Source organism: Phaethon lepturus, unplaced genomic scaffold (assembly GCF_000687285.1).
Source record: "Phaethon lepturus isolate BGI_N335 unplaced genomic scaffold, ASM68728v1 scaffold8776, whole genome shotgun sequence".
Classification (NCBI taxonomy): domain Eukaryota; kingdom Metazoa; phylum Chordata; class Aves; order Phaethontiformes; family Phaethontidae; genus Phaethon; species Phaethon lepturus.
Window position 1 is genome coordinate 1 of NW_010544033.1, and position 22,488 is coordinate 22,488.

Below are 22,488 nucleotides of genomic sequence, written 5' to 3' on the forward strand. Positions count from 1 at the left end.
GGATCAGGCCGTCAGCGGACAGCCACAACAGCGGAGGACCCGCGAGCCGTGCGGGTCCCAGAATGCTCTGCGCGCTGTGAGGGAGCAGTTCCCGCTCGCTGAGGAGCGGCTCTCGGCGCCTCGGGCTGCAGCCAGGGCACTGCTACTGTTCAGCCTCCCTTTTCTAGGTATCGATGTAGAGGTTCCGTATGAGCGGAGCAGCGGGAGAGAAATTGTACAGGAAGTAGCGAGCATGACACAAAGGGACTGTTTGGGCAAAGCGTGGGACAAACTGAAATATACACCCAAACAAAATGTAACCATATCCCTGTGAAAGAGCAGCTGCTGTTACTAGATAACATTCATGGTTAAAACCAGCAAGAAGTAAAAGACAAGCAGAACTCCAGCCATTCCCAAGAAAGGTGATTTCTACCTGGAAGAGTCTACGGCCCAGGGACTATGGCAAGTAATCCTTAGAAATTTCAGAGCAGAAATTTAAACTGGAGTGTATCTTGATTAGGTGAAGCTGTTCAGAATGCATAAGGAGTTGTGAAGTTTGCTAGAGCAAAGCGAAGAAACACAATTTCACGTTGCGCTGATAGATGTGCTAAAGAAGTCATTTAAAACAGACTACAGAGGTTACTTCTGGGTCATATAGAGTTAATGAATGAATGTGTGATACCAAAGTATACTTCAGAGCCACTTTTGGGAGTCGTTTCCCCAGGTGAATGCACACCCTGCCTGTGATGTGCCCTTCCTCAGCTACCAGGAGTTTCCACCTGGAAGTGCTGGATTTGGTTAAACCCCACTTGTTTCTTTTAAAAAAGGTCTTTGGCTCATGGTGAGTTCATTCAGTCATGCACCCCCAGATAACTTTGAGAGGGGTAGGGAGGTGCCAACTTCACACTGACAACTAGACCAGAAAAGAAAAAATGCTGGGAAAAAGCCTGTGGTGATGGCAGAGCTGCAGTGGGGTAGCAGGAGGGCAATCAACACCAGGGTCTGCCTGGGCAGCTTCTACCTCTCTCTATCATCTGGCTTTATTAATATCCTGCTTAAACCTCAATGTTTTGGTCATTTATCCTTTGCTTCCCAATACAGACTGATTTCTTTCCTTTCCCCAGATGACAGCTGTGCTGTCAACATTAAGTTGAAAAAGTCACACAAGCACAAGGGTGAGAGCAGTGGTATAACAGAGCCTTAAGGGAGCCCTAACAGATCCCTTGTGGAGCTCTAGCTGGCACTTACACTAGTCCTCTAAATGGACACACCATGGAGGAAAAAAGAATAGCTCCTAGTAGAAGGAGGAGAAGATGGTATTTGGGAGAAGCCCCCTCAGGGCTCTCAGGAGAAGCAGGGAGAAGGGGAAGACCTGTCGTTACTTCTTGCCTGTGAGGGCTAAAGCTGAACTCCTTTTCACCACCATCCTCTCTTGCTCACCTTGTCTTGTTGCCAGACCAAAGGTGCATTTTGGGAACAAAATGCAAAAAAAAACCAAACAAACCCAAAAGAACCCAAATGGCTTGAATACCTGTATGTTTGAGCTCCTTCAGAAAACCTGACTGAAAACCTGTTTTGTCATTTGCTGTTTTTCCTTCCGTTAATTTCTTCTATAACCTGTTTCATTAACACATCTTTTCAAGACAGTGTCTGCGATACCTACACTGCAAAGGTTTTACTCGGGAACCTTTCAACAGGCCTCCAGACAAGGACCTCCTTCAATGAAAAAAACAAAACCAGAAAAAAACCAAGATATTTTGTTATTTTTGCTACAGCAGATTTTTTTGGGAAGTCCCTTCGACCTCCTCATTCTCTCACCCTTCCAGCTTCTGGTGTATTTGAAAGAGGCCTCACTATTACACCTTTCAGCAAGTTGTCCCTCAAACCCTTTGCAGCCTGCCTTACGGCACTTTTCTGTTTAGCTTGCCAGTTTTGGCCTCTTTTCTGTTGCTCTTACTTGGTCACAACTTCAGCCTTCTTCCAGCTCAAGCAAGATTTTCTGTGGGAACTAAGGACCACTGAAAGAAGAAAATGAGCAGAAGTGAGCCCTCAAAAACAGGCCACATTCATGAGAACTGGTAAACAGCACAGCAGCCTGGGACTGGAAAAAAGATGGTTTCTTAAATGCACTTCCCTATAGCTTTACTAGTGAGAAGTTATATGTTCCTTATCAACACAGAAGACTAAACCAATGGGCCAGTTTAACAGTACGATCTTGGGGTTAAAAAAAAAACAAACCCAAAATCCAACAACAAACCACAAGGAGGACACTGAGAAGAATTTCCCAGGTAGGAGGTACTGTCAGCCTTCAGGCTAGCCTCTAGAAACTGGTTTTGCTTCTACAAAATACAGTCCTAAAATATGGCACAATCCCTGCAGCATGCCTTCCACCCTGCAAGCTTGATGTGAAAGCACTGCTTCTCCAAGCAAGAGAAACAGCGGTGGCTGAAGCCTTCAGGAGCCATCCTGCAAAAGAACCCCCCCAGGAATCCTGCTTTAACAACCTATGTCTTGAGAAGAGCACCAACAGCTGCAACAGATTTCATCCCTGGCCCATAGAAAAAGAAATGAGAAAACCCACAACACTCTGCTATAGAAATGGCTCATTCCCAGGCATGGGGAAGCATTTATTCAATGAAAGAGCACTAACACTTCTGTGGAAACAGAAACTGTTTTCAGACATGCACCGTTCCAGGGAACTATCAAGTGCAGATAAGCAAGGTGAAACAAGGCATTTTATAGCCACCTCACCCATATGCCCCCTGGACTGAATTTTTTAAATTGTTTTTTAACTTTAAAAAGATGTTTTATAGAAAATATAAGAGAACAGTAAGTATCTAGAGTAACAGGCATCACCTCTTATCTTTAGATACTGCCCTACATGAAAAAAATTGCTTCATCATGACAGAACTTGTGCCATTCTTTTTCCCCATTTTGGAGAACTAAGAGTCTGAAGGATCTAGCTTTCGTTCTTCATAGGAGTCGGCACCAAACAGGACTGGCAGCAGGAGTGATCTGTCCATTGAAAACTTAGATGAATGTGTTGGTAAGAACATCTTCCTGCTGCTGGTGGTGTAGGGTTCCAATGCCAACTGCTGGGGCTGGTAAAGGAGGTCTACTCACAAGACGGAGCTGAAATTTGAGTCAGGAGGAAAAGATTAATGAAGCACAAGCATAGGATTGCATCTTGAGGTCCTCCTCTGATGCCATAGTGGTATCTACTGTCAGACATTGGGCAGTGCCAGCTGGAAGTAATGCAGGAAGTTATCCTCCATCTTCCAACGACCATGGCTCCAAGAACATTGCAGTGCATGATCTGCCAGAGCAAAGAGCAGCTTTGGATTCTGCTCCTACTCACTTGAAGCATGTTGTTTCCTACCTGGGATCTTTCATCATCCTGTCTACTTAGACTAAATGCCTGGTAAAAAGAAAGTTCCACTCCTGCTCATCACCACTAAATGGTGCTATAAAGAGCTTAAGTAGCTTAAATTAGAACATGCATTTGGTTTAGGCATCAGGATTAGTTTTTTGTGTCAACATTACAGAATTTTGCATTCAAGGAGAACTTCAAACTTAATTTTAAAGGCTAAAACACCATGGGGACATCTTACCTTAACTCCCAGCTGCTTTTCAAACCGTGGTGACACAAAGGACCATGGACCCATGTTCTGTGGTTCTTCCTGACTCCAGATGAAGGCTAAAGGAAGGATAAGGGTACATTACAAATACACATATTTATCTTTTCAGCAGCTCAAGGAACGTTTTTTTCTTTTGTAGCACCTCTGCCTTTTTTGTCTTGGCATTTGTTAAATGAAGGCTTGCCAGATCGAATTCCCTTGCATGTCACAGCTTGCAAAAGTCAAACCAAAAGTATGGCCACTAGTAGGGTATACTGTGGGTATATTCTGCTTTTCTACCAACATTTTCAAAAGCCACTTAAAGGACTGGGCTGCAAAGACCAATGTAAAAAATGCCCCAAATGGTTCACTCCAATTTTTAATAGTGCTTTATGGAAGCTAACAATAGCAGAGAGACAGGTTCTTTCAGCACAAGTGGTAAACGTTTGTATTATCCCACTCCAGAAACACTGGATGTATGAGGGGAAGAGCAAAGAGGAAAGAGCCACTACAACTCTTCATCCTAAAAGACAAGGCAACAGATTTAGTTCAGTACTTCAAAGAGTCCAGAAACACAAAGGTAAAAATCTGGCTGACCTTTCACACGGCTGTATTTGCTCAACTCTTGCTGTAGAGCTTCCAGGGGGAAAGGACACAGTTCTTCAAGTCTCAAAATAGCTGTGTTATGCTGTTTCTCTCCTAGTGTCTCTCTCTGCTTCACCAAAGCATAGTAATGCTTACCAGAACAGAGCACCACTTGGGTGACACTAAAGAAAAACAGGGATGTTTCAAAGTTTAGTGTTTCACTGAAACTCCATCCAGAACATTTTCACACTTTCGGAAAAAAAACAAAACAGCCAAACTTTAAAAGACAACTCTATGAAGCCAAATTGCTACCCTAGACCATCTTTTCTCTTTGCTGTCCCTTCCCTCCCAATCCCTTCCAACAGCTGTCCAACTAACCTCTGGGCACAGTATGCCCGAGCCCCAGAGGTCCTGCTTCTTCAGTAATCCTGGGAAAGTTACCTTACAATGGGATTCATGTCTCTTAGCTTTAAATATCTAAAAATTAAACACCTAGTCGAAGCTAGTCATCTATGCGCTCTCTCTAGAGAATAAACCAGAGAGGGACAGAAGTACCTCCAGAGGACAATTTCCTCCCATGCCAAAGAGGAACTGCCTGCTGGAGATACGCAATACCCTCCAGCAATCAGAGAGGTCTTGGCTGCCTAACCTTCTGGACAAAGGCAAGGAGATAAACCTCACCCTCTGTGCCTCACCATCCCACTAAAAAAACCCAAAACAAGATGCTAAGATAATTTCAGCCTTTTGATTGTGGGTGAGGATGCAAACATCAGGGATGCTGTCAGACTCTGGTATTACTGGGACAAGGACCAGACAAGAACCTTAGGAGGGAGAAAAAAAAAAAAAAGGCAGCCAGAATTGCCCAGTGTGAAAAGGATTCTCTGTAATCGTATCTGAAGGGAGGAAGATATACAGACACAATTTATTATTGGCCTAACTTCACTTCATCAGCTCAGGTGTTCCAACACTAGAGCAAAAATTTGGCATCTCTTCACATAACAGCTGCTCCCAGTGACTGTTAGATAATGGGCATGGTGCAGAATGGCACTCATCAGATTAGCAACTATGGTCACAGCCTCCCCGTGGGGGCAAAGGCTGAAAGCCTGAACAATGAACAGTTATGCAGGCAGATATGATAACTACCAGTAAGTAAGCAGAAGAAAAGAGAACCAAATAAAACTCTAAAACACCCCCCATAAAGTAACATTTTCCCCCATTTTTCACCTCTTCCATATGACCTGAAACTTGAGCTGTTAGGTAGAAGGGACAGGACTTCCCGTCTGAGCTTTCCCTCCAAGAAAGCAGAGCTACCTTTTAGGATCTACGGAGGAGTCACCAATGACAGGCTTGAATGTTGTTCTTGGAGCCATTTCTTCAAAACTTGATACAGCAGCCTACATGGGGGAGAGCTGGAAGTTACCAAATCTTGCTGCTTTTTCCCTCGGGCCAGAGTGGGGGAGAGGATACAGAGACAGGGTTTTGGTAAGTACAAAAGACACAACCTTCCTACTCCCTTCTGCTCCCACTCCCACAGTCGAAAGGTGGCATGGTAAGATTCTCAAGAACACCACCAGACCTAGAATCAACCCTACTTCAGGTTCACCTCCACCCAGCTTTAATCCTCAACCTATCTTGCCCCCAACAGGCAAAACCCCATTGCTTTAACCCAAAAACAGAGAGAGGAGAACACAGAAGAAGAACAAAGAAAAAGGGGAAGAGAACACAGAAGAAGAGAAAAATAAGAAAAAGGAGAAGAAGGTTTTTCAGCTTACAGGGAGCCTGAGTAACACTTTGGGAGAAGCAACAATGAGAGGTTTCCTGAAGTTTCGGACCATTTGCCGCCGGAGTAAATGGAAATACTGTGCTGGGGTGGTGGGATGCACAACTGACATGTTCACCTGGTCCCCATCAACTCCCTCTTCTGAGCTGTCACACATCTGCGTAAGGGGAACACAGCAATACCTTGTAGAGAAGCAAGCCATGAGTCAAACATGCCAACAAGAATCCAGGCACGTAAGGCACACTGACTAGTATAAGCATAGAGGAGCAAATATCCCATTTCAGACACTGCAGGAAAAAGCAACTTCAGAGAAGAAATGGCTTTAGCATTTAACTGGTAAGACTATATCTGAACTGCCTCCTTCTAGCACACTGTAACCAGGGCATGACAGGTTTTCTAACGGAGGAGAGGTCTTCTCCATCAGAGTGGCAGTGTCTCTCTAAACATGCTGCAAACCCATCCTTTAAGCCATTACTCAGCTGAAAAGGTATTCATTTACTTACTACAGTCACAAGGGCACAACAGTGGATTTTAATTTTTTTTTTTTTGTAAAAACATTCCACAGATTTACTAACTGATATTTACAGTGTCCAGCATTCTGTTTGTATGATCTGTGCCCAGTGGACAGATAAGTAAGTGGTTTGCTCAAGGGGGTGGCTGCCTGCTTCTGATTTCAATCCCCAAAATGTTTTCTAAAAGAAGTGCTCATTAGAGGTCTGCTATTTGCAATTCAGCAGTTGTCTTGCTACTGGACACTCTCTGTGGTACAGTGACATTGCTGAAGAGCAGCAATCAAAAAAAAAAAAAAAAAAAGACAGCAGGCAGTACTGAAGCATGTCCCACTAGGGCTGTTTGCAGAGGGCACAGGGCCTCTGCAAACACTATGCAAATCCCACGTTACAAAATTTCATGTTGCCACACACACTTGGGCAGGTGACAGAGATGCAACAGGAACAGCAAGCATTTATTACAAGGTTCAAAGTCTTGGAATCAGAGCTGTTGTGGCAGCATTTAAACCAAAACTGCTTCCTCACCACTTCCAGACCTTCTCATCACAGTCCCCTTTCTTCCTCCACTTCTAGCCCAGCCCATTTCTATCTCATCATGACAGTTATGATCCTGCTAAGTCTCCAGCTTCTGCTGTCACTAGCAGGTACACCAGGAATGTGGCATTTTGCAGCAAGACTCCCAGAGCATTGTTTGCCAATGCTGTGATGGGGATATGTGAATCTGAGAGGTGTGGCGGGGTACCTGTAAGAACCGTTCCATCCGGCAGGACGAGTGCTCAGGGCCTGCACCATCATAGCCATGGGGAAGAAGAATTACTATCCCACTCTGCAGAAGCCATTTGGCTTCACCTAGAAACATGCAGTGAGAAGGAAGGAAAGAATGATTCCCACAGAACATAAATCTACAAAAACACATATTACTTTGCAGAAAAAAAGAACAGCTAATTTCCATGTCATTAAATACAAGCCTGAAACATGCTGCTGGCATTTTGCTGTGCAATTCACAACAGTGAACAGCACACGTAAGATATCTGAAGTTTCTGAAATTAGCATGTACTTTGGGCTTCCTGAAGACTTAAGTCTCCATGTGAAGCACAAGACACAGTGAAGATTTTAAAACTTAGTCTAAAACATCACCACAGTATGCAAGAATCCTCTTAATGGAATTATCCTCCTGACTAACAGGGGTCCTCAAAGATAACTCTCTTCAGTGAGAAAACTTCTAACCATAATTCATTGCATATTTTCTGCATACCTTGGTCATTTGGTCCTCTGCAGGTGTAACCCAGGCAGCATCCCGTGAGCCAGTCCTAGCTAACACAGCAGTACTAGCCACAGGCTAGCTCCCCTGGGCTCCATCAAACCTCCTGTGCTATTTAAGGGATTACAATTAAACCCAGAAGATAATTCATCCCAGCCTCAAATAGATATTGAGGATGGGTGGTTGAGCGCCTCTGAATTTCCATCTATGATTATAGAGGGAGCGCAGAGGCCTAACTGAGGCCAGATGCCAAAACCCTGGACACTTACATACAAGGAATCCCACTCTAGAAATCCATCTTAGCATTTTCTCAGCATGTGCCAGCCCAGCGAGGTCTTTTTGCAGTATCTGGGCACTCAGAAAACATGCCAGAGTCAAAGTGAGAGGCTGGTTGTAAGGTGGTGTTGTGGTGTGTTTTTTTGTTAGTTTTAAGTAATCACTATTTTCCTTCTGTATTGCTTCAGGAATTTTTCATACGCCTCAAGCAGGAAAGGTACAGCCTAAAAAGCTATCAAATATGTATACACACACTAAAACATGGGGAGGGGTGGCAGAAGAAAGGCCATTAATATAATCAACTGTCCTTTTGCAATAACTGTCTTCTGCCAAGGATGGGGTGTCTTTCATTTTAGATGGATTGTCTTCAGAGAAAAGCTGCAGGGAAGTCAGCACCACACAAACAAGCTCACAAGACTTCTTGAGAAAACAGAATTCTTTTCTCAACATGCTGCCCTTTTACTTTAAAGATGAAGGATTTCCTAAAAATGTGCTTAGTACAAATGCTTCATTTTTAAATATATTAGCTCCTTGTACACTCACCTCCAGAGATGAAAGTGTCAAATATTATCTGGGCTCCATTAAAGAAGTCTCCAAATTGAGCTTCCCAAATTGGCAGTAACTTAGGGCTCTCGATACTCATTCCATATTCAAAACCAAGCACAGCTTCTTCAGACAAAGGACTGTTACTCACCTAACAAAAGGAAAACGTTGGGAGGGGTGGGTGAAGAAGACAACAACCCAGGGTTAAGAACCTTTGGAACTGGACCTCGTTAAATTTGTAAAGAGGGTAACTACAAAGAACGGGGGTGCTTTAACAGTTTTTATGTCTATCTGGGGTTTGCCAGAACACACAGGCTACCTGCATATGTCTCAGTAGCTTTAAAATATATATTCCGTTTCAGCACAACTTGAAGAAGGTTGTCTTGTGGATCACAGAACCTACCTCTAGGAAACCCTTCTGCTCTGGGGACATATGATTCAGAGGAATGTAGGTATCATCTGTCTCTTGGCAAACCAACATCGCGTGTCGTTGGCTAAAGGTTCCTCTGCCAACATCTTGTCCACTTAGTCTGATATTAAACCCTTGCCAAGCAATAAACAAAACACTTGATTAGCAACTCATGTAAAAAGAAAACATGCAGGACAACAACTCCCCTCTCCTAAAATATTACTTCTCGTGTTACATCTCTTCTTGGATTTCCCTTCATCAGCAACATCAAACCTGAGATGGAATTCTTAACGAGCAGCAGCTCCAACTCACAAGCACAGAGATGCTCAGACATTTCTCTTTTCTCCTCTCTGCAGCCAATAATTATTTTGTGGTAAATGGTTCAATTTCCTGAAGCAAACTGCAAAATATGTGCATTCTGTATCATATGTAAATGGAGGGGGTGGCGGGGTGAGGGAAGAAACTGCAGCATGAAACACTCTAAAAGATAAGCGCATGGGAGACTTCACTGACGTCAGCTGCACTGCTCATGTGTTTACTGCTATGCACCAACTTTTTTGGGGGGTGAGAGGGAGCAACAGTTCTTTGAAGAAATTTAGTACCCAATCTACAAATATTAGAATCATAGTATCGTTTAGGTTGGAAAAGACCTTTAAGATCATCGAGTCCAACCGTTAACCTAGCACTGCCAAGTCCACCATCAAACCATGTCCCTAAGCACCACATCTACACCTCTTAAATACCTCCAGGGATGGTGACTCCATCACTTCCTTGGGCAGCTTATTCCAGTGCTTGACAACCCTTTCGGTGAAGAAATTCTTCCCAATATCCAATCTAAACCTCCCCTGGCACAACTGGGGAAGTGACATACAGGACTCATTTACCTTCTGTTAGTACCAAGCAAATGCAAACTGTCAAATTTATACATCATATCAATCTTCGGACTTAGAAACACCTAAGTAGTCTAATGTTATACTTGATTGTCATCAAAGCAAAAATATTTTATCGTCTGCTGTCTATTTCCCTCTTACCTTGGCTCAGGAGGGAACCAAACGCTAAAGTTTCAGCTGTTGCCCAGTCCAGCTTTTTTCCTTCCTCCATTTTTTGAACTCTTGACTAAACAAGTAAACAAGAAGGAAAAGTTACTACTTTGCCTTTTCCCATCTATACCTCTTTTTGTGGCACAGATCAATATTAGAAGCTAGGAAAACAAAACCACTGCAGAGAGAATTGCTATATTCCTGCAGCCAACTGAGGTTGGTTTGGAATACATGTACTCTTATTTCAGCACATCCTGAAAAAGGTTTCCCTGAAGACCACAGAACCATGGATGACCCACATGTTCACTTACCAGTCAAACTGTGGACTGACAAATTAGATCTTAGTCTAAAAGTATTAAAATCTTAGCACAGCACAGAGTGTGCTCTTGACAGACTTTTGCTTTGTCTGGTCAGCAGTGATGAAAGGTACCAGGTGTAAGTATTTCAGTCTCCAGAATTCTCTCCTGTTGTGGCCTGCAGAACTGCAGACAAACCATCATACCCAGCTGTGGTGTTCTTGCCTTGGGCTGGGAAGGCAAGAACATCAGCCTTCTGAAATATTCAACTCATGTCCTCTCTATGGCTGCCAACTAGACACCTGTGCATGGTCATCATTCAAAGGGGAACGTTCACAAACCCAAAGCAATCCAATTATTGCACACAAACTTATGAGCTATCAAAAACTGTCAAACTTGGCCACATGTGTATTATATGCTTATTTATATATATTTAACATAAACACTCACTACTGGCTTTAGAAACTGTGTACACTATTATCAAGTTCCTGATTCATTCTCTCACAAAGTACACATTATAATCATAAAGTATATAAATGATAGTAATTTATCATAATAGCTTCTATTACTTGTATGAAAAATAAACTGTATTTTATATAAGCTTTTTTCTTCATTGCAACAAAATATTGTTGAAATAACAAAATTAAGTATATGATTAGATTTGGGAGAGAGGACGTGTCTGTCTTCAAAACTGGAGGAAAAATGGCATAATTTCAGCCTCAAAAAAGACAGCAAGCTGTTTTTCCTAGAGAATACTATGCTATTCTCTAACTGGCAGTCTTGCTGTGTTTCGAGTTCTTCCTGTAATGGGTCACATCTTTGAGCAATGGGACTAGAAGCAGCATTATGCCCTACTGACCTGTGCGTAGGTCTTCAGAAGATGGCTGTGCATCTGGAGTTCTTCAGGCACCTCTACAGACTTGACTCCAATAAACTGCAGAAGCGGTACAGGCATACCTGTGTCCCAAGTGGTAATTTTAGCAGAAGGCTCAACGAAGCCTTTCCAGTGAGCCTGCAGGTTGGTAGGAGGTGGACTATACAAAGTCATGTTGGCAAGATGATCATTCAGTTTAGAATAGTATGTCGTCTTTATCTCAGATACTTCAACTTCAGTCATGAGCCCGGCAGCTATTAGGTATTCTGCATATGTGTCTGGGATACTCTTACGGGATCTGTCAGAGAGGGAATCAAAACCCCATAGACATTAAGCCTGAGAACAGTGTCACTGCAGAACAAGGAAATGCCACCTTACTGCTGTCAGGTACCATGGAAAACTAAAATCAATCATGTCCTGGTGCATTATACTCATTTGCATCAAGTTTGCTTGCCTGGCATTTCCAGAAAGATAACAATTCTCTTGGGTATGTGTTTTACAGTCTTTCAAGAAAAAAAACCTCCCAACTAGACTGACTCTGTGCAATCATGCATATTTTCTTCAGACAAATTTACGGTAGGATTTCAGTATTAGCTGAGAATCAGCCATCCATTCCATAAATGCTTCACCTAAAACAACAGAATTCATTGGCCAGTAGATTTTTATGTGTATTTTTCTTTGGGGATAAGGATGAAATCCAAATACATTTAAATGCTCATAAAGATGAGTCCCCATTGGAAGCAGCAGGATCAGGCAAAGATGAGACAAACATCATACTGGCTTCCTGCCCATGCTCCCACATTATCTGCACCTCCCTCTGGCACACAGATGACAACTTTGCCTTCTGATTACTAGCCATCATGAATTTGAAATCCAAGGGCCATGTGCAAGATTGTTCTCCAAGAGGCATCAAGCTGTATATTCAAGAACCGACACTAGCGGTTACCTTCGTTAACACATCATTGCCAGACTCACAACTCAGTCAAGAGCTGCTGACAGTGTAGCTACACTTACATAAAGACTTGTTGGTATGGCAAAGGATCTTCATTAGACAGAGACCTCTACGACAGTAGCAGGCAATACTGCATTGGTGTAGACACAAGTACATCTTGGGTTCCCCCATCAGGTGTGCTACCCTTACCTAATGATTTTGTACATGCTGGGGTTGGTGAAGAATGGCTCATCAAGTTCATTGTGGCCCCATTGCCTGTAACACAGCAAGTCTACTATCACATCCCTCCGGAACTGGCGTTGGTACTCAACAGCCAGTCGAGTGGCACGGACAACTTCTTCAGGATCATCCCCATTCACATGGATTACTGCACATCCAACAATTTTACCTGCCAAGGGATTAAAAACATAACAACAATAATCACACCCAACCCCTTCCAAAGAAAGCGGACACACGCCTACTCTGCTGAGAACTACAGAGAACTCATGTGAAGTGTATTTAACAAAAACAAATCCACAAATGATGCTCTTTGTGATGAGAGCTGGGGTAAGGAGTAGGAGTCTTCCCCAAAAGAAAGTCCAATTAGCCCAACCTGTTGTATACGCCACAGTTTGAGCGCAAGTTCTTTACCAGCACTAAATTCCCAGAGGACTTTCTGTACACAGTTCCTGCATTGTCTTAAAATGGGTGGATGTCTGCAGGGAACGGGAGAGAACTATTTGATTGCTTCGCTTTCAAACAAAAAACTGAGTTTTGTTTCCTTCTTATCCTAAGCTATCACTACTATGAATTCATATGGGCCCAGAAACAATCTTCTCTCTTGTTAGTAGTCATTCTATCCACTGCTCCTCTAGGTAGAAAGGTCTCTTCATTAAAGAGAACACTGCAAAATTCAAATGTCTTAACACTCTCTCCTGTATGACAATTTGGCTGTAAATCTTCCCAGCAGCAGAGTGCTCCTCTTGTAGTTTATCTCCCTAAATTCTGGGAAATTAAGATGATTCAGCCATTCCTGATGCATGTCAGATTTCCCTCCCTAGTAAAATCCTGAAGCTCAAATGGGTAACACCCCCTCCTCCCTGACCAGATAAGAAGAAAGGAAAACTAAGGATGGACAAAAAACAAACAAACAAACCAACCCTCCCCATACACACAACACAAAACCAGCCCAGGGAAAAAGTAGTAACAACATATGTTATCTACCTTATCAGATTTAATTAATCTACCTGTTTGGTTTGATGAAACCGTAAGAGACAAATGCAAACACTTGATGTTAAGGCTTAAAAATATACGTTAGTATATTTTTAGTTATAGGATCACACAAGGGAACTACCTACTATGTCTCTGATCTTGCTGGTTATAGTACATCTGTTTATCACTAAGAAAGACCAGTCCAAAACAAAAGACTTCTATTTTAAGGTTAGAAATGGCATGAGACTCATCTTTCAATTAAAAGCTCAACAAGTTCACCTGACAACAAACAAACCAGAAAAATGAAGGGGTATCTGACTTATAAATCTTGCTCTGAAAACACACTGGAATGATTTTCATTAAATTTAGCAAGATATATTTAAACTACATGTATTATACACTCAATCACAATACATTTTTAGAAGTTGTCACTGACATGGCAGAAATTAAATGAGTTGTAAAGACTTGACAGTAATCTTGCAAATATTTTATAACATCCTGTAAAAGTACGACAAGATTTTCCCTTGATATTTAGTCTTTGCCATAAAGCACACAGGGAAAGGTGTATTTTTAGCATCCGAATTTTTGCTAGTAGGAGGTAATAATAATTTTAATTTCTACTCTATCATGGAGATATATTAATCTAACTCCTAGAGTTGATAGGCACTCGCTATAAAAAGCACATAGCATATATTCACACTGGAGTTAAAAATCCTTTCTGACACAACAGGCAATCTTCCTTCTGATTCAACTATACATACCAATATCACTACAGTACAAAGATGATCTTCCTCGCTCTGGAGGAGTGGTATAGCCTAGCTGGTTATTAACAATCAAATGGATGCTCCCACCAACTCTGAAATGTGGTAGATTAGAGAGCGTCAGCGTTTCAGGAACAATCCCTTGCCCAGAGAAAGCAGCATCACCATGAACCTACGTTAGGGAAGAAGATGGAAAAGTCTTATTAGAAAACACTGGAGGAACAGCAAAATCAAAACCATAACTCATTAAGCAAGACCTTTTAAATTGAGTAGGTAGAACAGATACAGTTTCAGCTGGATCCACTTAACCGCTTTCAGACTACTGTTTTCATGATTTGAGAGTACATGTATATAGTCTTACCACTAACACAAGGTCATAACAACCAACATCTGTACGTGACTGTCTGATGTAATCCCTATTTGGAACTGACCTATAACCTCTTAAAATTGACCCAGCAGTGTACAAATGCCTGCAAGTATCATGGCTATAGCAAAGCTGCAGCAGTCAGTAGCAAGTCACTGACCACTGAACAGAAGGAAGCCAGTCACCACAGCATTCGCTACACACTTTGCTGAAAGTTAAATGCTGATGAACAGACACGAGAGGGGAAAAAAGTGGAAAAGGAACTGAATGGATGCACTTACGAGCAAATAAAAGCTTTCAGAAGGAAATAAAATTTAAGTTCTTAGTTAAATTTCAAATTCACAATAAATGTTGCAAAAAAAAAAAAAGTTTGGAAGGGGAGGGGAGACTACTGTGATATCCAACCCAAGTTTCCAAAAGGGTTAGAAATACTAGAATGGGTATCATCTAGCTTTTCAATATGTTGAAACTACAGGAAGTTCTCCACTGATGAATAGCTTCCTCAGAATGCAGATTCCATCCTTTGCAGATCAAATTCACTACATAGATTGATGCAGTTTCTTACTGAAACCAGATGACAGTTCTACTTTCCAGTTACAGGATAATGGTTTCAAGCCTTAAGAAACTTTTGCAGGTGCCAGTACACCTGAAAGAGAGTAGAGGTGCAATCAACCAGTGAAATGGCGGCACCAGGCTTTGTACAGTTCTAATAGAGATACCTTTTCTAAAGGCATTACAGAACACCAAAGTTAACTACTGCAAGAGAGACAACACAGCATCCCCACTCTATCCCTTATCATGCTACAGTTGTTCCCAAAGTGCTGGGTTTTCACTTTTCCCTTCTGGTTTCTTCTGCTGCCTAAGAAGGCTATGTATCTCGGTGATAACATATGAGCAAAGACCCTACAACATGTGAAAGAACTTTATGGCCTTCAGTACTTCCCAAAGCATTAAAGCCTACAGACAGTATGACTATCCAACTACACAAGACTCTTCATGCGCATCTCAAACCCCAGAGAATTCAATTCCTGTGCAGGTAGGATTTTACTCATTCCAGCAGAAAGCTGGAAACAGTTTTTGTTTGCTAGAACATGTTTTTTCTGGGCAGCATTAGCAAAGAACATAAAAGCAAGATGACCATCAAGTTTAATTCACCAAACAGTGATCCTGACAGTGGAACATCAGAAGTAAACTTCATTTCAGGGAGACCTTATTCTCAGATTTCTGTTCAAATCACAAACACCAATAGTTGCCTGATGTCCAGGAAGTGGAGTTAAGGTATGTGAGAAGAAGGTGGAAATTAAGCCACTCTTCAGCAGAGATGAACAATTAAACACTGCAAGAAGTGTCCACAGGACTTAACCAAGAAGAGTTTTATAGTCTTCATATATGCTGAGCACAGTGATGTTCCAGAAAAGAAGATCATCAGACCTTGGACAACTAGGCTCACCACTGACATTGGCACCTTAGCTGATCTTTACTCTTTTACCGTCAAGCTCTGGCACTCAGCCTAGTGGAAGAATAGAACAAATGCCAGAGTAAACCTCAATTCAGAGTTCGTAAGCTTACATTTCTGGAGAGACAGTGCTATGAAAACAAAGCCCAAAGAGAAATTTGCAAACGAAGATTCTGAAAGAGGAGGTGCCTGCTTTCATCTCATTCTTCCCGATTAGGTGAATGAGAGCAGTTAACAGCCACAACTGTAAAAATGTGCCTTTTTTTTTAATCTAACTCTTGGACTTCTTAAAGACACAATTGTGATGTGTCTTTAATGATGCTCACATTACATGAAACGTTTTCTTTCTTTTGGGATTACTTTGAGCCAGTTTACTAACACAGAGGTGGCGAGCTCGGAGTTAAATGTTGTTCTTCTCCACTATGCAACCCTCCCTACCACCTACCCCTTCAAAAACAAAAAAGTTAATTTTTTCTTGCATAGGGAGGGTCCATTTATCCTGAAGAAACTTTGTTTAAAGAGTCATAGCAGCTTCATCACTACATGGTGAAGATCTAACATTATGAGACAGACAGAATCTAAGAAGCAGTAGTATCTTATCAAATTAACAGACATAACTGCACTGAAAGATGAGGAGAAGATGCATCAGGCAACAAACTTTTCTTCCTGCACTTGCATGCCCCAAAGTCTCTTTTTATCTACCAAAAAAAAAAAAAAAAAGAGAGAGAGAGAGAACCCCAACTTGCCTCCAGTTTTCTCAGTATTTCATATTCTCCTTTCTGCTTTTTCTCAGTATTCACATCCTTCCAGAAGGAAGAAAAACATTTATTTAACTGAAATATGTTTTCACTTCTACCTGTAACTTCCTCCATGTTTATTGTATTTCACAGGAGAACAGTTCTGCTCCAACTCATTTTTACGCCCAGCTTTAAAAATGTTTAAGCTATCGACTCACTTGTATTTTCAAGTTGAATACAATGCAAGACAAGAAAATCTGTCAAGGAACTATTTAGGTCTGCCTCCACAGTTATAAAAAACAGTTTAAGGATTAAAACCCAATTCCAGCAGACTCTTCAACAGCACCATGATAAAATGACAAAATTCTAAATCCTCCTGTATATTTTGCAACCTTGTTGATAGCTCTTTTACAAATCCATTTAACTTATAAGAAGGTTAACAGTGATGGTTTAAGTGCAGAAGTGCTCTGTGAGGAAAGGCACACATGGCTCTCAATGCAGAGTATTATTAAAATAAAGGAAGGTATCAGAATCGGTTCTTCAGAAATCTTAGAAGTGGAATTGTTTAAATGCCAGTATCATCACATACGTCACCTGGAAATCTTCCTTACCCTCCTCTTTCTCCATAAAGAGGATCCCAGTTCTTGATATTCTTCATTAATTCAGTTTTGTTTGATATTTCTGCACACACCACTTCTGTTCACGTGCTAGTCCAGGAAGTCTTACAAAGATCAGTTAGAAATTGTGAGCAAAATACCTGCAGGCAAATAACTTTGTCTCCAGGCTGTGCAGAGCTCTCTGGGGAGTAATCTCCATCGAGCAGAGTCTGTTGCCTTCCTCGTGTCTTGCCCACGGCCACTGGATTGATTGCTTCTAAGTGTGAGGGGTTAGGCAGCAAGGTGACGTGCACAGGCCTGTGGGTACCGAAGTCGAGATCTACAGAAGATGTCAGGTGGGATAGAACATCTCCAATGGCTGCTGAATTCTCTGGAAACTCACTCAAACCACGCATCTTACGGAACATGAGCTGCATGGAGACAAATTTGATTAAAACCCCTTTCCAAGTCATTGAACATTGAAAGAAGAATGTTTACAGAACTGTAGGCCCTCCTGCTCCTAAAATTGCAAGGATGCTTCAGATAACAGCACATAAATCCCTTAATTAGAGTTCTTTTAACAGTCTCCTGTGGACATTTGGCTAAATTGCTGACAGGAGGGGAGAACACTCTCACACCCATAACTTTTTTATTGCTCCAGCATTTGCAACATGATCAACTTTTGGGGTATTATTTTATCGCAAATAAACCAGTCATAGAGAAACTGCCAGTGAGATTATGAATCTCCTACCTCAGGTGGAAGCTGAAGTAAACCCGTGAGAAGATTAAGTCTTCCACGATGAGGCATTCCAAGAATGATGTCTGTCACACCACTGTACGCACACATCTTGAACAACTCATGGAAGAAACCCATCATACTCTCCGCTCCTTCACCACCATACCGCTTCACTGTGGCAAACTTTGTGGCTAAGAAGTGATCAAACTCCTATTAAAAACAAGACAACTTCAGTATTAGGCTATTTTAAGCAGCAGTCTTCTGTTTATAAAATTGAAATATCATTTACGTTTGTTCCTTTAAGGCATACAAACCTAAGCATCACCCTTGAAAGTCTCAGTTCATTCTCCACCCACACAGTCTGAGACCAGAAGCTATGATGACAAGAAATCAGCTCTTATCTCCTCTTAAGCATAAAAATATTGGATCAAGGACCAAACCGTCTCTATCTAACATGGAAGGAGATGCAGAAGAAATATACCACCAGAGCAATTTACAGATTCCTTGACAGTATACCTATTTGAGGTGGAAATGAAGGAATGGTGTTCTTTTATAGTATAAACCTTAACTATCCCAAGATGCAAAGTGACAGAGAAGAAAGTGTTTCATTTTGATTACTATTAGGCACAGTCCTTAATACATAGGTAGAAGAATGCTTGAGAGAAGGAAAATAAATGAATGTATATTTACTTCATTTCCCTCTCACTCCTCCCACTTCACTCCATTCATCTACTCCTAGACAGCTCTCACAAGTGACAAAGTTTTGGAGGCACTGGAAGTGTTTGTAGTGTTTTGCAACTGAAGAGAGAAAATAAACGAAGTCTGTAACTGAGAAGGGAAGACTGAGCCATAGCCAAAGATCTGAGCCAACTGCTGAACACCTCCTAGTTATGCAACATTTAGTTTTGAGGAATGATGTACACAAAACTAATCACACATAGCAGCAGGTTTTTTTCTTGTCAAATTCTACACTCTAAGTACAGTTCTGGTCATACTGAAGTCAACAGCACATCTATCAGGGTCCTGATTTCACCCTTCTGTGTCACTATCAAATCCTTTAACTGCCGAAGAGGCAAGAAAAATAGGAAATGTGCCATATACTTCTGTTCAGTCACTGGTAAATATTACATTTAACCCTCCTTCCACTTGGAATACTGGAAACGGACACATTCACACACCCTGCTCTTCTACCTTTCCATCGTTCTGGATAACACAGGGAGAAAAGGGAGAAAAAGAAAATTTTTCACAGTACAGAAGTACTGGAATAAATTTTCTCTATACATTTTGCAAGTACATACATCTTTCACTTCCTTACAGAGTGCATTGAACAAAAGTTCCTTTACTGAAAAGCAGCAAATTTACCAGTGCTATGTGGCTAACACCTCAGTCCAAATCTGTTTTGTTCTCCCAAAGCCTTGAAAGACATCATACTTTAAAGCTAGTAAAAAAGACCAGCACGAGGGTGAAAAGAAAACCAAGAACAGCTATACCAGAGCACAAAATTTCACAGAGGTCTGCCCAACCTTAGATTCCCATCAGTTACATTCCATATAAGCTTCCATACCATTAGCCTAAGAGAATCTCACTTTTGAAGACTGATTACTCATGAGTTTGTAGGGCTATTATTTGTGTCTCCAGACAATAAAGAAATATGTTACACACAATATATGTTACACACAATATAAAGAATAGTGACTTCTAAAAACCTTTTGAGTTTGGAACTGGCTGGAAAAAATTTCCTAGAAATAGTTTCCAAAGTAATCAATACAAATCAAAAGGTATCACTATTTGTTTCAATAATGGCTGCAAAGTAAATTCAACAACCACCTCCAGTAAGATTCCCACGTTTGTGTACTGCACTTTTTCAGGCAAAACCTTTTACTCCTTCCTCTTGCACACTGTCAAAGCCTTTCAGGATAGCAATTGTTGTTTTTCTGCACAAATGTCTGGAGCAGTAAAGGGTTTATGACAGACTCCATGATGACTCTGTTACAATCCAAGAATAGTGACCAAGGTACCTGGGACTCCAACATCAGTTTGCACAAGTGCTTTTTCTCTTCAGGTGTAAACGCTTCTTGTTTTAGCTCTTCAAACCTTTTAGCAAACCATTCTCTCTCCTCCAAAGTTGGAAGCTGGCTTGTTTCTATGGAAATATGCCCACAGTATATATGGTCAAGGTAAGCCAACACATCTTCTAGGGAAGCCTCTTCTTTTCCCATGTTTAGAAGCCCTGGTGAGAAATAAATGTTATTAGCCACTTTGGGGAAGGAGGGGAAGCACTAAGACCTAAACTGTTGTCTTGCAATTATATTAACATTTCGAGTATACAAATTAACATCTTGTCTTCCTTTCCTTCATTTAAAAACAAAACTCAGGAAGTTATTTTATAAGCGCACTTCAGTGTTATTAATGAGGGTCTCTTGCTTATTTGTAAGGTGCTCAAAATGCCTTTCTGAAAGACTTTACCATGAATGACACAAAGTCACTGTTTTTGTGACTCAGCATAGCACTCTATCTTGTGGCTCAGAGAAATGCGCTGCAATCCCAGCTCCATCACAAGTAAATAAGCACCTGTTTTGCAGGTGGGGAAAATGAACAAAGGAGGGCCTTCTCCATGCTTTAAGGTCACAGCGAGAGTCTAAGAGATCCAAGAAAAGACAAGTCTTGACCTCTGCCCCAGTGCCCTGGCAGCTTCACTACAGTAGTAAGTTTTGTGCTAAATCATAGAATTTTACAGCAACACAAGAAATTAATGTACAACCTCAGTAATTGGAAGACCAAGTAAAAATTGTCATGGTTTTGAAAGATGCTAGAAGGTAGCCACTCATTACACAATGATTTCTGCAACAAACATGTAAGTGGGCTGAAGCTAACAATTTTCCATCCAACTTTTCATTACTGATTGAACCACCATTCAATATTTGGCTCTTCCACAGAGGCCACAGCGTTTCAATAAATCACCCATGAAGAGAATTCACTGTGATAAGGCTGTGGACTCACCTGTAGTAATGAGGGGCCCTTGAAGAACTTCGGCCAACTCTTGGATTTCGGGTACCATGTTCATAACAGCCTGGCCAGCAAACAGTGGGTTTATTTTGGCTGCTTTGTGGCCATGTTCAGCGTATGCAGTTACTAAACGAGCAAGAGCATGGTCAACTGAAAACAGAAAGAAAGCAGAACAGTATCACACACATGCTCACATTTAATCCATGTACAGAACCAACACAGGAGTATTTTGTCCAGGTTCTGGCTGGAAACACAGTTTTTCTAAGCAGTAGTTTTCACCTTATCACCCCACAACAGCTCCATCATTAAACTGCTAAATCTGCTCACCCATCCAATTTTCAAGCAAGTACACTACAGATTTCCCCCACAACTCCCCTCATAGTTAGGCTCCTGTAAACATATGCAAAGCTACACCATTCTGCTTCAAGTCTCTTTACAACAGATATGTCCAACTGAAGAATGGCACACTACCAGTGTGTAAAGTCTTCATCAGCCAACCCAATCATATCACTTAGTTCCCTTCTAACAGGAGAATGGGGTCTTAACAATAATTTAGGTCCTATGACTTAAAAAAAAAGTCTCTGTCTGCAGGAGCCACTAGCATGTGCACGAGCTGAGCCAGACATACTCAAAATTCAAGTATGTGAACTCTTTTTTCAACAGACACCAGCAACACACTGTTGTAGGCATTTTGCATTGAGGTCAAAAAATTATCGACATAAGCAAAACTTGACCAGCTGAAAGATCACGCGCACAACTTTAGTGTCATTGCACACAAGCCACAGACCAGGTCAATAAACCGTAAACCAATAAAATATATTGCAAGCAGACTCTGCTATAAATTAATGATATGAACCAGTTTATAATGTGTTTCTAATGTGTGTGTGGTCTGCCCTGATAAAGACGCAGTGCTGACAGTATTCAGGTCTTAAGACTTTGATTTTCCAAAACAACGCAGCTTCTGAGACCATTTCACAAAGTTATTTCTCTGACATTCACATTTCCATCGCCAGCACTCTGCTCCAGCTATTAATGTTCACGCAGTCAGCTCATTCAAACAGGTGCTTTTCTCTAACGGGTACTACAGCAAAAGAACATGACCCTAATGCCTCCCACAGCACTCTCAGCAAGAAAGCCTTTTAAAAGCAAGTATTAAAATGAACATAAGTATATATTAACACTACCCTTGCTTAACAAGGAGGCTACTTAGGGATGGGACTCGGCGTGCAGGAGCTAACAAACCGGCTTCACTCCTGCTTCTGCGCAACAGGCTTAATTCCTACTGGCGTCTCCTCAGGTGTCAATGCAGGGACGACACTCCTACCCCTGAGAGTTTTCCGCTTGAAATTATTTTTGTGCACTACAAAACTGAGCTGAAAGCATCACAGTTACTGCTGCAGCAGAGTTGTCTGTACATAGATAGCTCAAGTTGCAAGAATACAAAAAAGAGGAATCCCAGGCGCATGGCACAGGAGCCTTTACAAGCAGTAAAGCTCTACAAGAGCACATTACCAAAGTGA

The 22,488-nt window shown here is 41.5% G+C and overlaps 1 protein-coding gene across 1 annotated transcript; it reads right to left on the reverse strand.

The window, feature by feature from the left end:
- Positions 1 to 2,661: 2,661 nt before the first annotated feature.
- Positions 2,662 to 21,118, reverse strand: DHTKD1 (dehydrogenase E1 and transketolase domain containing 1; the record flags this gene model as incomplete). The annotated part of the gene is made up of 16 exons (XM_010288539.1): positions 2,662 to 3,111; positions 3,591 to 3,676; positions 4,194 to 4,363; positions 5,493 to 5,575; positions 5,954 to 6,118; positions 7,213 to 7,319; positions 8,551 to 8,701; positions 8,954 to 9,093; positions 9,991 to 10,075; positions 11,155 to 11,467; positions 12,311 to 12,509; positions 14,074 to 14,245; positions 17,388 to 17,657; positions 17,978 to 18,172; positions 19,981 to 20,192; positions 20,963 to 21,118. Coding segments are annotated over 16 exons (2,606 nt in total), but the record flags the coding sequence as incomplete, so codon positions are not given.
- Positions 21,119 to 22,488: the final 1,370 nt, after the last annotated feature.